Raw genomic sequence first — 14223 nt, 5'->3', positions numbered from 1 at the left:
CACCCCTTTCATGCTTGCAATTTGCAGAACAATTGTCCACAAAACACGAGGAACAGATTCGTTTATTCCTTTTCCCACACACACGTATCCTCAGACTGCAATTGCTGCCTTTGCAGGAAAAATGCTGTAGTCATCCTTCTGAAACTTGGCAGGGTTCATTCCCTTAGGGTTGCGAATTTCATCCAGTTCTGACCCAAAATTAAAAAGCTATAGGTTTTTTTTAAAAAAAAGAAAATAATTTTTTAAGGCTGCCCAGCACAAAAACACCTGGACATATTTGTGTCTGGTTTGGCAGGCTTTATACATTTTGGAAGAGTTAGTATATCTGCACATTTCACCTTCTTCTGTTAAAAGGAAATGAAGTTATAGCCATTCTTTTACTTCCTAGTAGTCAATGGGGGAGAAATGGAGAAGACTTGAACTAATTTCCCAGCCCATATGACACTCAACAATGGGGTTTTTACAAGGTACCAAATTAGGGTACAAATCAGATCTGTGGCCGTTGCATGCCTCTAGATAACTTCATCTGTTCGTTACGATTTCCAGTATACAACCTCCAATTTGCATTAAACTGACCACTATGTTCACTGGCCTGCGTGGTGATGATGGTTGCTATAAAAAATGGGGATCCACTGCAGCACATGATCTACATGCCCAAGCTAGTAGTCTGTAAAAAATTCTAAGTCAAATTGTACAAATTGTTTAAGTGATTGAAATTTATTTCTTATAAAAAAATCAATCCCATGCTACTCATAACTGTCAGTCCCAAGGTGGGTTGCAGTGTTGCATCCTGCATGTTCTTAATAAATCTACTTCTTTAATTAAACATAGTCAATCGTATTCCAATCTTACTTCCTCTTACCTTGAGCTTCTCCCTTGAGGGAGTTGAGTGGGTACCATAGCTGTCAACGTTTCCCTTTTTTAAAGGGGAATTCCCTTATTCCGAATAGGATTCCTCGCAAGAAAAGGGAAAAGTTGACAGCTATGGTGGGTACAGACATTGAGCTGCCAGACTGGTGACTCAGCACAATCGTCAAATCTTTCCCCACCAGGTTCTCCAAAGCGTCCTGTTAATTCAGTAATTCAATCTTTTGGAAATACTTTTAAGGCAGTGGCTATAGTGAGGCAACCAAAAACCAATTCACTTTGTTTTAGGTCACATTTTGGGAACCTTTGGCCCTCCAGAGGTTGCTGGACTACAATCCCCATCAGTCCAAGCAAGCATGGCCAGTGGCCAGGGATGATGGGAATTGTAGTTCAACAACATCAGCAGGCCCAAGGGCTCCCCATACTTGCCTTTGTAGATGGAATTTACATTTAGCTATTCTGGATCATAGCAGCGGAGATGTACTCTTTCATTCAGGGCTGGTGCCAGGCTGGAGGAGGCACAGGCAAAATCCAACTTGGTAGGATTTCCAGTGGCAATATTAGGCAGCAACTGTACAGTCTGCAGCAGGTGGCTGCAAGCAGCCCACCATTTAAACTGTCAAAAAGCAGTCTGGGAAAGACAAACAGGCTAAGCATGGCAACTCAGAGCAGGGGTTAAGCACCTGTGGGGCCTTCAGCAGCTGCCAACGGATGTAAGGTTTTGACAGTAGGCTTGCCTTCATGATTTTCTCCCCCAACCCATTCAAAAGCTGTCTAACACAGCAGCCATCACCACATTATTAGTTTGTCCATTCTTACTTCTATAAACATCCACTGTGTTTACCCTTTTAGCGAAACCTTTGGGCTACATGCAATGAGATTAGTTCCTTTATAAAAACGAGAAAGAGAGAAAGAGACTTGTTTAGAAACACATGAGTGAGGGAAGCTTTGGATTGTTCAGAAATGCAGCCTTTGGGACAGAGAAGTACTTTCAATTAGGAAAAGTGAACACGCACTGAAGCGTAGACCACAAACACTTGATCAGAGAGGGCTGTCAGGTCTCCCCCTTCCTACACCCGAAAAGGGTTGGGATTATGGGAAGCAGCACCCAATGAACTGCAAGGAGCTGTGGTTACAAAATTGTGGAAGACCTGGCGTATTTGTATACATGAGCATTTGGATGTATCCACAAGATCCTGACCTAAGAACACCACCCCTCTGCACCAACATTTTTAAAAAACTGAATTATTCATTATTATTATTTTTAAATCAAATGTCCCTGCCATTTGAAATGCAGAAGGAAAGACCTGCTCAGTGGTGGCACCCTGACTGAAGAATGTCCTCCATGGGGAGATTTGACTAGTGCCTACCTTGATGTTGTTTCAAAGCCAAACAAAGGCTTTTGTTATCTCAGGTTTCTTAAATCTCTTTACATTGCTTTTATGCCACTTTGCATTGGATTTTTCATTTTAGTTCCACCGACTTCTTTCCTTACATTGCCCTTTAATGGTGGTGTTTTAATGTTCTAGTTTTTAATGTTACCTTATTGTCATTTTGACTTTTTGTAAGTTGCCCAGAGAACAAGTAGAAGTGGTGGGGTGTATAAAACAAAGACAGGGCAACTCCCTGTTTGTGCAGGGGTTGTGTTTTGGGTTATGGTGTGTGTCAGTGGTCACATGTAAGCCTGTCCCACCCCCTTCCAGGTCTGAAAACAATGCACATGTCGGTGGTCGCACATCAACTGGGCACTTGCAAAATGGTTGCTGCCTGTGAATAGAATGCCCGTCACAAGTGAGGTGCAAAGCCCAACAAACCTGAAACTAAGTGGATATTTAAAGAATAAAAAGTTCTGCTGATAGAAAACTGTATTGTCACAGCTGCTGAGTGGCTATCCTATGTTAAACCGATTTCCTACTAACCTTCCAGGATGGTTGGCTTATATTCCTGCCATTCTGGGTAGGGTACCTCGGGGCACAGTCATTCAGGGGACTGTTCTGCTATGGAGATAACAAGGGTAGTGCTGAATTTAGCAAGAGAGAGAAATAAAGCACTGAGTTCAGCTGAATATGGCTGAAATAGGGGAACAAGAAGTAAGGGTAGCCATTCTAGCCCATTAAAAAGAAGAAAAATCCATTTTAGAGCAATATCTTTACTAGGCCAATAAAAATGCGACAAAAGTTCCTACACATTCACCACCAGTCAACTTATTCCCTCTCACCACTCCAAGAATTAGTATGCCATATAGCATGGATAGGCAAACAAAGGCCCGGGGGCCAGATCCAACCCAATCGCCTTCTAAATCCGGCCTGCGGACGGCCCAGGAATCAGCATGTTTTTACATGAGTAGAATGTGCCCTTTTATTTAAAATGCATATCAGGGTTATTTGTGGGGCCTGTCTGGTGTTTTTACATGAGTAGAATGTGTGCTTTTATTTAATAATAATAATTTATTATTTATACCCCGCCCTGAGCTTCCCCAGCCACTTTAAAATGCACCTCTGGGTTATTTGTGGGGCATAGGAATTTGTTCATTATTATTTTTTTCAAAATATAGTCCAGCCCCCCCACAAGGCCTGAGGGACAGTGGACTGGCCCCCTGCTGAATATGCTGACCCCAGTCATATAGCCAATAAAGCATTCTGGAGAACTTGAAAGCTTGCACACTGTTTGGTGACATTTTGGTAGGCCTAAGAAAAGCAGAGGAGTAACAGTTGGGCTGCCTTGCTTCACACAGCTGTTGTATATTGGCAAGCAAACAGATTTCTGACAGGAAGTCCCTCCCAGCCCTGCCTAGAAATGCCAGGAATTGAACCTGGGAACCTGCTCTACCACTGAGCTACAGCCCTTCGTTATTATACAGCTGGTGATAAATAAATAAAGTAGGTGAGCCAACATGAACATAACAATCCCTCAGCCCACACTCCACACAGTCTGAATTCCACCCACTTCCCTGTTTGGTCTACCACCCGCCTCTTGGCAGAAATACTCCTTCGTTCTGCAGTTTATCAAGCATGGGGCTGCCTTTGAACAGAAATAGTTCAAAATACAACATACGCATTACTGACTAGGAGCAGGAAAAATGGAAGGCATCAAGCCAATTTTTTAGAAGACGACCTTGGTTCATTTCTGGGTACAATCTAAAAGGGTGGTAACAGGGCCTTTTTGTTTGTGGCCTCACAGCTATGGGATGCAACAGAGTTAAAACAGGTTCTTTTTCTTGAGGTTTGTAAATAGGTTTAAATATCCAATTTTTTACTACGGCTTTTATCAGTTAAGAGTTAGATCATTCTGATTTTAGTATGATTATGTTAAGCTGGGAATTATCTAGCACTGGTACAGGTACTGTTTTGTGTTACTTTATTACAAGGTTTTATTGTATTTTGAAAACAGAAAGCAGTTCAGTTTTTTTGTTTCAGTTCACACATATAGTAAAGCCCTGTACAATCTATAAATACCTTCTTACATATAAGCAAGCCCAAGCCCTTGTAATCTGGGGAACCGGGTTCGAGTCTCCGCTCCTCCACATGCAGCTGCTGGGTGACCTTGGGCCAGTCACACTTCTTTGAAGTCTCTCAGCCCCACTCACCTCACAGGGTGTTTGTTGTGGGGGAGGAAGGGAAAGGAGAATGTTAGCCGCTTTGAGACTCCTTAAAGGGAGTGAAAGGCGGGATATCAAATCCAAACTCTTCTTCTTCTTCTTCTTCTAATGGGCAACCATACACAAAATGAGCATTTGAATAAGAATATTTTAAAATGCAAGCTGGGTGATGTAAAAAGTGTATGAGATCAATTTGAAAAGTAAATTAAGAAGCCCAACCTCCCTTAGACTTCCAGAACCCGATCAAGCATGCCCATTTCACCTCCCCCTGCCAAAAACACTCCCAGCAGACTCCACTGCTACCCTCTACAGCAGCCTTTCTCAAGCTTGGGTCCCCATATGTTCTTGAACTACAACTCCCGTCATCCCTGACCACTGACCATGCTAGCAAGAAATCATAGGAGTTGGTAGCCCAACATCATTTAGGGACCCAAGGCTGAGAAAGGCTGCTTGACAGAATACAGTGGTACCTCGGGTTAAGAACTTAATTCGTTCTGGAGGTCCATTCTTAACCTGAAACTGTTCTTAACCTGAGGTACCACTTTAGCTAATGGGGCCTCCCGTTGCCGCCCCGCGATTTCTGTTCTCATCCTGAAGCAAAGTTCTTACCCTGAGGTACTATTTCTGGGTTAACGGAGTCTGTAACCTGAAGCGTCTGTAACCCGAGGTACCACTGTATTCACCAATATTTTTTATCTGAAGGAAATAATTCTAGAACACGGAGACCCCCCCTTTCCTGATAAGCCATGCAAAGTTGTCAATGTTATTATTCCAATAATATCCAATACGGCATTCTTAACAAATACCTTTTGGGGTCAAAGCTACATGAAACATTTGTGTCTAGGTATAACACTCTGCTGTATTAGTGTTGTCAAATTCCAGCTCCAAGGATTTTATCCTACTCTACGTAGGTTTCTAAATGTGGTGGCAAGAATGCACATATGCATAGACTAGGAAAACACACAGGTGTGTCACAGCAGTGTGTGTTTTGCATGCAAATTGTAACCACGTACCACCGGGCAGTTCTACATTTTTCTTTTTTTAAAAGCCCTGCTTTGCAATCTGCCTCAGAGGCTCTTTTCTGTGTTTCCCAGTCATCAAGACATTAGGTAGGTGGTAGCCAGAAATAGGGTCTGCATTATGGCTTTGTAACTCTCTCCCTGGGGAAGTTTGCCTGACCCTGCATTTGTTATCTTTTTAGCACCTGATGACGCCTGGAAAAAATAAGGAAAGGCTCATCACCTCTGTGATTTTAATCTCTGCTTTTATGGCTGAAGCAGTGGCTGAGTTCTGCAAATGTTATCATTTCTGTGTATTGCAGTAAGGAGGAGAAACTTTCCTTTTGAAAGTTTATTTTTATGTTAACCTCCCCTAGGATGCAAGTCAATGATTGCAAAATACCTGGTATGCTAAAAAGTACTACATATAAAAGGTATATATAGTCATACAGACATGGATCTCCTCCCAAATTTACCTAAGGAAACACTGATCTCCATTCTGCGAGGTGGCAGCAGCAGCAGCAACTCCTCATGCATCTTATAATAAGAAGGGTAATTTTGCACAATAAAGTATTTATGATTACAGAGCCTTCCAACCGTGGTGTATAGATGCAAACAATCTCTCAAGGGTAGCTACTATTTATTAGAGGCTAAAAAGGGGTCTCAAATTATATGCTGGAAGTCACTGGAGTATAAAAAATCAACCCAATTAAAAGGACACAGTATTATTTCACTATTCTTAGCATGCCTTTTTCCCATTTTCAGGTAACAGCCTGAACCAATCCTGTGCCCAGCGATTAGCCTGCTCGAGTTAATTAAAACAGTGTTAATCTCAAAAGGTACCTAAATTACCTCTCCTTCCCAAAAGGCTGCCTAGAACCAAAGGTTATAATTCCCATCATTCAGGCAACTGCTCCCCTGCATCAGACAAGGAACAAGTCCAGAAGATTATCTGCCAATGCAAACTGCTGCTGTAGCAGGTCCTTCTGCAGAGCTCAGCATATATCCACGGGGCAAGAAGCAGCAGCATTAAACTCGCTGCAGTCGGAGCCAGCCACCAACTACAGAGCACAAGCGGTGAAGTTTGCCTAGGAGAAAGAAGTTTGGGCAACTTAATCCAAATCCCTTGCTCAAGGGCAACGCGAGCCAAAAGCACAGCAGAATAAGCACTGAAGCGAAGGACTTGGTCCCAGGGAAAGATTATACATACATACACATACAAATAATGCATGTAGAATCCAAAGTCCAAGGTTGCCAGAACCCTGCCTGAAGCAGAAGACTGCAGCCCAGAGAGAAGGTGCATGTTCTATAGGTCTACTGGCTAGGAAGAATGCTCCAAGGTCACCACCAGCTCCCAAACTAGCCTCCTTGCGGATGATGGATGGGTGCAGAGGTGAAGAGGAAAGATCGGGAGAAAAAAAGAAACGGTGAACGATCCCAAGGTAAGATCAGCAAAATCAGTATCACACTAGATGGCCATGGATATGGATGGACAGGGATGAGCAATGGAAATGCAGGGGTGCAAAAACCAAATCTGAAACCTGGTTGACTCCTGGGTGGCAGGACCCACACATACCGCACTCTCCAACCCTTAGAATTCTGCCCTTCCAAAGTGCTAGTAAAGTTTGCCATGCAAAAAAAAAAAAAAGTGTCTTTGCACAGAACAGAAACAGTCTCCCAGTTCTCACCACACAGTTAATATGTCAAAGTCTCTTGTTATCCCACAACCAAGAATGCTCTCACAAGGGGATGGCTGGTTTGAGGAGATCAAGGAAAGTGGCACAAAAGAGTGACCAGTCCCCTTAACCCCCACCCCACCCCCATTTGTGTGGGTATCACCCACTGAACCACACACACAACTCAATCCTACAGCACGTTTAAATGGAAGCAAATCCCAGTGTGTTCCATGGGATGTACTCCCACTTCTAAGTGCACAGAAGACTACAGCCTCAAGTCTCCTTAACCGGACTTGGAAGAGCCTCCCTCCTGCTCCGAGAAATCCCCTTCCACATCCACGGGTGACATGTTCCCCACACCCACTCTAGCCAGTCTTCCCCAAAGCTTAGGGGACATGGAAACACAAGACGGCTTCTCATTATCCATAGGCGCAAGTGAAGTCCTTCCTCCAGCCGTCGAAACGAAAGACAAGATAGCCTTGAGCCATTCTTAGGCACGCAGGAAGGTTGCGAGACGCGGGCTCAGTTCCGCAGCTGGTACTAACCGGGGCACCAATTACAGGCTAGAGTGTATTGGAAAGGGATCTATTTCTAAGGCGCGGGAAAGGTGAAGCAATAAAGATAAGCGCGCCTCTGAGCATGTGCAGACTGCCGCCGAGTCATCATAACCCAGAAACTATGAGGAGAGCAGATAATCTCACAGCAAACCATACGGCCTCCCCCACCCCACCCCACCCCCGGCTGCGAAGGCTAAACTTTCGGGGAGACTTACTTGCGCGCTTGAGGCTGCCTGTCCTTCCCGCTCCGTCGAGGTCTCTGGCGAGCGGGGAGCCCCTCGGCGAAGACATGCCTGGCCGGCCGGTGCCTCCCCTGAGGCGGGCGCCTCCTGGGCACGGGCACAGCGCAGCAGCTGCCCTGCAGCGGCAGAAGGAGAAACGCCGCCGGGCTCGGCTGGGGGTGCGGGTTTCACGCGCCTCAGCTGCCCCACCAGGACGCAGCAGCAGCAGAGGCAGAAGCAAGCAGAGGAGGCGGCGGCGGCGGGCTGTGTCCTTCCCTCCCCGCCAACGACTTTCAATTCACCTGCAAGCAGCCGCGCGGGCTGGAGCAGCGGCGCAGAGCTCTGCTGATAGGAGGCGCCTCAGCCCCCTCGCCTTAGCTCGGCCGGCCGGCAGGGGCGGAGCCGCACGCGCGCCAGAAGCCCCAGCGGCGCCTCCCTTTCGCCTTCGGAGCGCGCCCTCTGCTCAGGCCGCCGCTGCGCAGCTCTCCTCGGGATTGCAGGCATTGCGTCACCTCCATCCCCGCGCCAACCCCCCACCCCTTTCCGAGGGCGAGAGAGCGGCCCCGGAGGAAGGCGGGCCGGCGCCCAATCCCGACGCCTGGTGGCCCGGGAGCCTCTGATAGGAAGGGGTCTTCTGGCTTCAAGTTCAGAGGAAGGGAGCTCAGCCGGCTGGTAATGGTGGAGGGCATTCGTAGCGACGGAGTGGCCTGCAGGATGGAGCCTTGACCTCCTGACCTCCTTGCTGGACTTACCACACCCATCAGCCCCTGGTCATGCTGTCAAGGGACTGTCTCGAGTTGTAGTCCAACAAGGACTGGAAGGCACCATGTTGGAGAAGGGAGCCATCTAGTCCAGCGTCCTTATTCCTAGAGATGCTTCAGAACATCCTGGGATGGAAGAGCATCTGCTTTGCAAGCAGAAGGTTGCATGTTCAGTCTCCTCATCTCCAACTAAGGTTGGGAGAGACCCAAGAACATAAGAAGAGCCTCCATGGATTAGGCCAATTGACCCATGGAGGCCTGTTTTCACAGTGGCCAGCCAGTGGGAAACTTGCAAGCAGAGTTTGAGCAAAAGAGCACTCCCCACTCCTGTGGTTTCCAGCAACTGCACTGCTGCCCTCCTTCATGACCCATCTCCTCCATGAATTTGTCTAATCTTCTTTTAATGCCATCTAGGTTGGTTGCCATTGCTTCCTCCTGAGTTTATGCACTGCCTAAAGGACTGCCTTTTATCAGTCTTGAATCTCCCAACATCCCGCATTGTTGGATGTCCACGATCCTTCTTGGAATCCCTGAAGAGCAGCTGCCAGTTAGTGTGGGCAATACTGAGCTGGCTGTACCAATTACTTGACTCAGTATAAGGCAGCTTCCTATGTTCCGCTGACCAGACTTTCTGCTGGTGATCAGCATGAAAAGGTCTCCTGGTTGTTGAGCCCAGTAAACTATTTTGAATATTTTACAAGAGGCAGAAACGTTTTGGACAAAGCAGGGATCTGGTTCCCAGGTTGAATCATAGCCAGACATCCTTCAGTCACTAGTCCACCAAATCCAGTTGCTTTTATTGGCTGCTCAGGGCTTATTCGCTCTTCCCCTTGACCCTCTGCTTCCCGTGGGGAAAACTGTGTTTTCTCCAGATTGAAGTTTGATTTAGACCCAAATCCAGTGGCCATCAAATGCACTCCTTCAGAGCATGCCATAAAACTGGAGTGTGGCAAAGGTGGCTGGGGCAAGGGAACCCACATTTTTGGGGGGTTGGTGTTGCTGACTACATAGTATGTTTTCATGTTGTGAACTGATTTGAGTTTTACTTGAAGAAAAGTTCATCTAAATCTGGTGGGTGGGGATAACACTGGTTACAATACTTGTACAGGCGTGTGTTCAGCTGCAAATAAGCATCAGGAATCAACTGTTGCAGAAACTGAAGAGGGGCTTTGCATCTGACTGCATTGTGCTCCCGCACTTCAGTTCCCAAGTTTGGAACTCCAGCGCATTTAATTCTAAGAGGATTTTTATAAACTTGGGGAATCTCATGTCACAGAGAGCTGCCTTGTCTCAGGTCAGACTGCCCACCTAGCCCAGTGTTGTCTACCCCAAGGGCCACATGGGGCAGCTTTCCAGTGGCCCCATACCAAGAAGCAGGCAGGGCCAGATGCAAAAGCGAGCAGAACAGTGTGTGAGACTCTTCAGTTTATGCTCACATCCAGCATGCAAAAACCAAAAGTGGCCATTCCACATGCACAAACAAACACACCAGATCCTTCTTCCAGGCAAGCAAGAGGCATTCTCACAGTTCAAGGACACATTCCAGCTGGGAGAAAACACTCGAGGAAGGTGTCGCCTGGGGAGAATCCTATGGGTTAAGCAGACAGACCAGGAAGAGGCATATTTGGCCCCAGTGGCTGATGTTTGCCATCCTTGGTCTACCCCGAAAGGCAGTTGCTTTGCTGCACAGGTCTTCCTCATCACCTGCCACCTCGTCCTTTTAACTGGAGATGTCAGGAATGGACATGGGACCTTCTGTATGCCAAGCACCTGCCCTCCCACAAAGATAGGGTCAGTCTTCTAAAGTCTCTTTCCATTTGTTCCACTGCTGCCTCTTTTAATGTGCTGGTAGTCATTCTGCTCTCCCCTTGGGGTAGATGCTGAGGCTGCCCTTCCTTCAGTCGGGGAAAGACAAGCTGCCAGTTGCATCTGTCAGTTACAAGTAGGGGAGTTGTTTTCTGCAATCACATACAAAGGCTTCTTGGTCTTTCTCTTCTTCAAGCTTGACTCTGGCTGGTTTTAGTGGCAGCTGCTTCTTAGGTATAAATGCTCGAAAATACCCTGTCTCGCTCATCACTCAGACATTGCCGACATGTAGAAATTAGTGCCTTATATGCTGCTTGAAGAAAATTAAACCTATAATGAGCAATTGTCTGAAGTCATTTCTGCTGAGATGCTTCAAACAGTGTGTGCAAGGAAGAGCTATGTGGGCAGTCACAGAGGCCTTTGTTCCACATGCTACATCTAAAAGTGGAAGGAAGCAGATGTCAAACAGTAAAACGTTATCACAGAGTTCTATAATGATGGTGGCGATGTTGAAAAGAGGCACTACCGTTGGCAGGCACCAGGCTCTCTCTCTCCAAAGGTTTTCACATTCTCAGGTGAGTCACCACCACAGGGGGGCAGCACAAGGCAACACAGGCTGAGTAACAAGACCAGATTGCCCACCAGCCGTTTGCTGCCTATGCCTAATTTAGCCCACTATTTAAGGGAAGATCCTTCGTGCCCAACACTTCAGTTTGCATTTTTCAAGGGGCCTTTCCCATATTATAACTTGACAAATAAAGTATATGGCATGAAATGGCACGTTTGCAAACACATGCTATCATATACGCAGGGCCTGCATCAGCATTGTTGGACATGAGCTGCAGCCCTGCACTGTCAACCCCCAGAGTCTCCAGGCTCTGCTCCTCCTCTCCCTCTTTGGCGTTACTGCCTGTTCAACTGAAGGAGCGTCTCCACCTCCATCGTTCTGCCCGGACACTGAGGTCCAGTGCCGAGGGCCTTCTGGCGGTTCCCTCACTGCGAGAAGCCAAGTTACAGGGAACCAGGGCCTTCTCAGTAGTGGCACCCACCCATAGGCGCCGACTCCATGGGGCTTGAGGGGGCCCGAGCCCCCTCAAAAATTCGTTTGGGGGGGCCCGAGCCCCCTCAAAAATTCGTTTGGGGGGGCTCCGCCCCCCCAATAATCTCCGGCGTCCCTCCAGCAGAGCACCATCGCCGCCCCTCCCCCAGCCCAAAATGCACAGGGTCGGGCTGCATGCCTCCTGCCCTCCCTCCCGAGCAAAAGCTCCACCCAATTTCCTTCGGAGCTGATTAATAGGCGCAGCACGCTCTCCCCTATTCGCTCACGAGGAGGCGGCGCCACTTTATTTGCATATTCATGAGCTTATTTATTATTCATGAGCTTTCCCGGGGGGCCCCCCCCCAATATTTTTTATAAGTTCGCGTCCCTGCACCCACCCTGTGGAACGCCCTCCCACCAGATGTCAAAGAGAAAAACAACTACCAGACTTTTAGAAGACATCTGAAGGCAGCCCTGTTTAGGGAAGCTTTTAATGTTTAACAGACCACTGTATTTTAATACTTTGTGGCTGGGGAAGCCCAGCCAGATGGGCGGAGTATAAATAAATTTTTTTTTAATTATTATTATTATTATTATTATTATTATTATTATTATTATTAAACTATCCCCCTCTGAGCATGCAAGCAGGAACAAGAGAGAGAGAAGCACCTTTCACGGGCCTTCCCTTCTTCCTCAAGCGCAGAGGGAGGGGGCAAGGGAAGGAACAATAGAGATATATCTGAGAAAGAGGTGGGTTCACTCAGTTTAGGGGCACACTCAAGGAAACTTGTCTGCCCCCCTAAAAAAAAACCCCACCCTGGAGCCAGCACTACATCAGGGAATTGTGAATGGCTGCAGCCCCCTGGAGATTGTGTGCCCAGTGGCAAATCTTCATTTGGTTCTGCATATTATGAAACAGCATCCACACAAATGAAATATGTAGGCTTCCAAGGAAATGGGCTTATACTAAGCCAGGCCATTAGTCCATCTAGCTCAGTACTTTCTGCACTGACTGGCAGCAGCCCTCCGGGATTTCAGACAGTGGTCTCTCCCAGCCACTCCTGGGGATGGAACCTGGAACCTTCTGCATGTAAAGCATGCGTTCTACCCACTAAGGTGCAGGCTTCCCCATCTATCTTCATCCTTTTCCAAAGGGGTTCCTTCTTTTTAGAACAACTGGACTCTTCCAGGCAATAGTAGTAATAAAAAAGTGATTTATTATTATCATTATCTCTTATTTGTTAAATTTCTATACCACTTGTTATGGACTGGTTGGACACAGAGGAAGGGTGGGAGGCACCAGCTGAGGAACCCCCGAGGGTAGAAGGCTCAGAGCCAGGGAATTGGTGGTGGGACAACGATTCATGGTCAGAGGGCGAAGAGGGGGCAGAGTGGGAAAAGAAGGTGTCAAGACTCCTAATGCAAGCCAGCTGTGAGTTCTCCCCTTTCCTGTCCTGCCTACCAATATTTCCTGTTGGGATTGGACCAGAAGACACCTCCCTGTTGCCATGGCAATGTGGTCACATTGCTCCCTCCCACCAGTTCACACACCAGGCATTCCAAAGTGAACAGCCACTGGGCCACATGTTGGGGGCTGGACCTCCAGGCCCCAGATCAGGCCTGGGCAAGGACTAATCTGCTGATTGCAGTTACGCATATATATTAATTCCAGAAGTGTCATCACGGTCAACAATTGCACTGATATGCATTGAGAATTTAATTAGCAGTAGAACAATCAGCTCTTATTTATGCTGCATACTCCACTGAAAATTGAGGCAATGAATTGTCCTTAAAGCACAAACTTGATGTATTTGCTAAGCAGGTGAGATGCCTTTAGAGAGGCCACAAATAATGTGTGTTGTTGATTGTTCCACCCCACCCTCCAACAAATTGCTTTGGATTTTTGGTTTCCATCAGGCTATGGCAAAAGGAGAGATGGGAAGCAAAGCTCTGCTGAGAAACTAGCTCCATTGGCTCTCCCAACTCAACTCCATCAGGCTGCAACAGAGGGAGACATGGGAGGTGAGGCCACTCTGACAGCTCCATGGGGAGAACAACTCGTTTTAGCTCCACCTCTCTCTGAACTCTCAGCTGATGAGAAAAAAAATCAGCTTTAAGAACTGGTACTTGTGTTTGCCTTTTCCTCCCTCCTCCTTCCTCATCCTATTTTCCTTTTGTGACATTGTCTTTACAATGCTAAATCTGAGGACAAGGACTTTATTGTTCTTGGTGGTGGTACTAAAGTATAAACTGCTCAGGGAGATTTTTGGCTGAAAGACAAGGTAAAAAATCTTTAAAAATAAATGCATAAATGTGGGGCAGATGTACACTGCTTAATTTCTTTTGAAATGTTAAGTTGTATGTAAATCCTTTTTGAATTAATTAAATATTAATGTACTTAAATTATCAATATCACCATCTTTATCAATATTAATTTGAATTTGATGAACCAAAGAAATACCATCTAGGAGATATTTAAAATTGTCTTTTGTTAGGTCTTTAAGTTGCATTTCGCAATCTAATATTACTGGAAAACACTAAATAGCAGTGCTGTGCTAACTTTACCTGGTGATATGGGTGTCCTCTATCAAATTCTGAGCATGATCCAGGCAAAGTTATGCACATCTAACAGCCATTCCTAAAGAGATTTACTTGGAAGTAACTGAAGGGGAACCAAACACCAAGAAGAAAGAGGCTGCA

The 14223-nt window shown here is 46.5% G+C and overlaps 1 protein-coding gene across 1 annotated transcript in view; it reads right to left on the bottom strand.

Annotated features, from left to right (window-relative positions):
• The window catches only part of KIAA1217, a 375624-nt gene extending 367428 nt beyond the window's left edge, over positions 1–8196 (bottom strand). The window contains 1 exon segment of the mRNA XM_081163126.1: positions 7912–8196. Within this exon segment, the coding sequence (XP_081019252.1) occupies positions 7912–7987 (76 nt within the window). The 5' untranslated portion in view covers positions 7988–8196.
• Between the last annotated feature and the right edge of the window lie 6027 nt (positions 8197–14223).

This window comes from Podarcis bocagei (genome assembly GCF_964188305.1).
Source record: "Podarcis bocagei genome assembly, chromosome: 12".
Classification (NCBI taxonomy): Eukaryota; Metazoa; Chordata; class Lepidosauria; order Squamata; family Lacertidae; genus Podarcis; species Podarcis bocagei.
The sequence above is the reverse complement of the archived record's forward strand: the minus strand, read 5'-3'. Positions and strand labels throughout refer to the sequence as shown.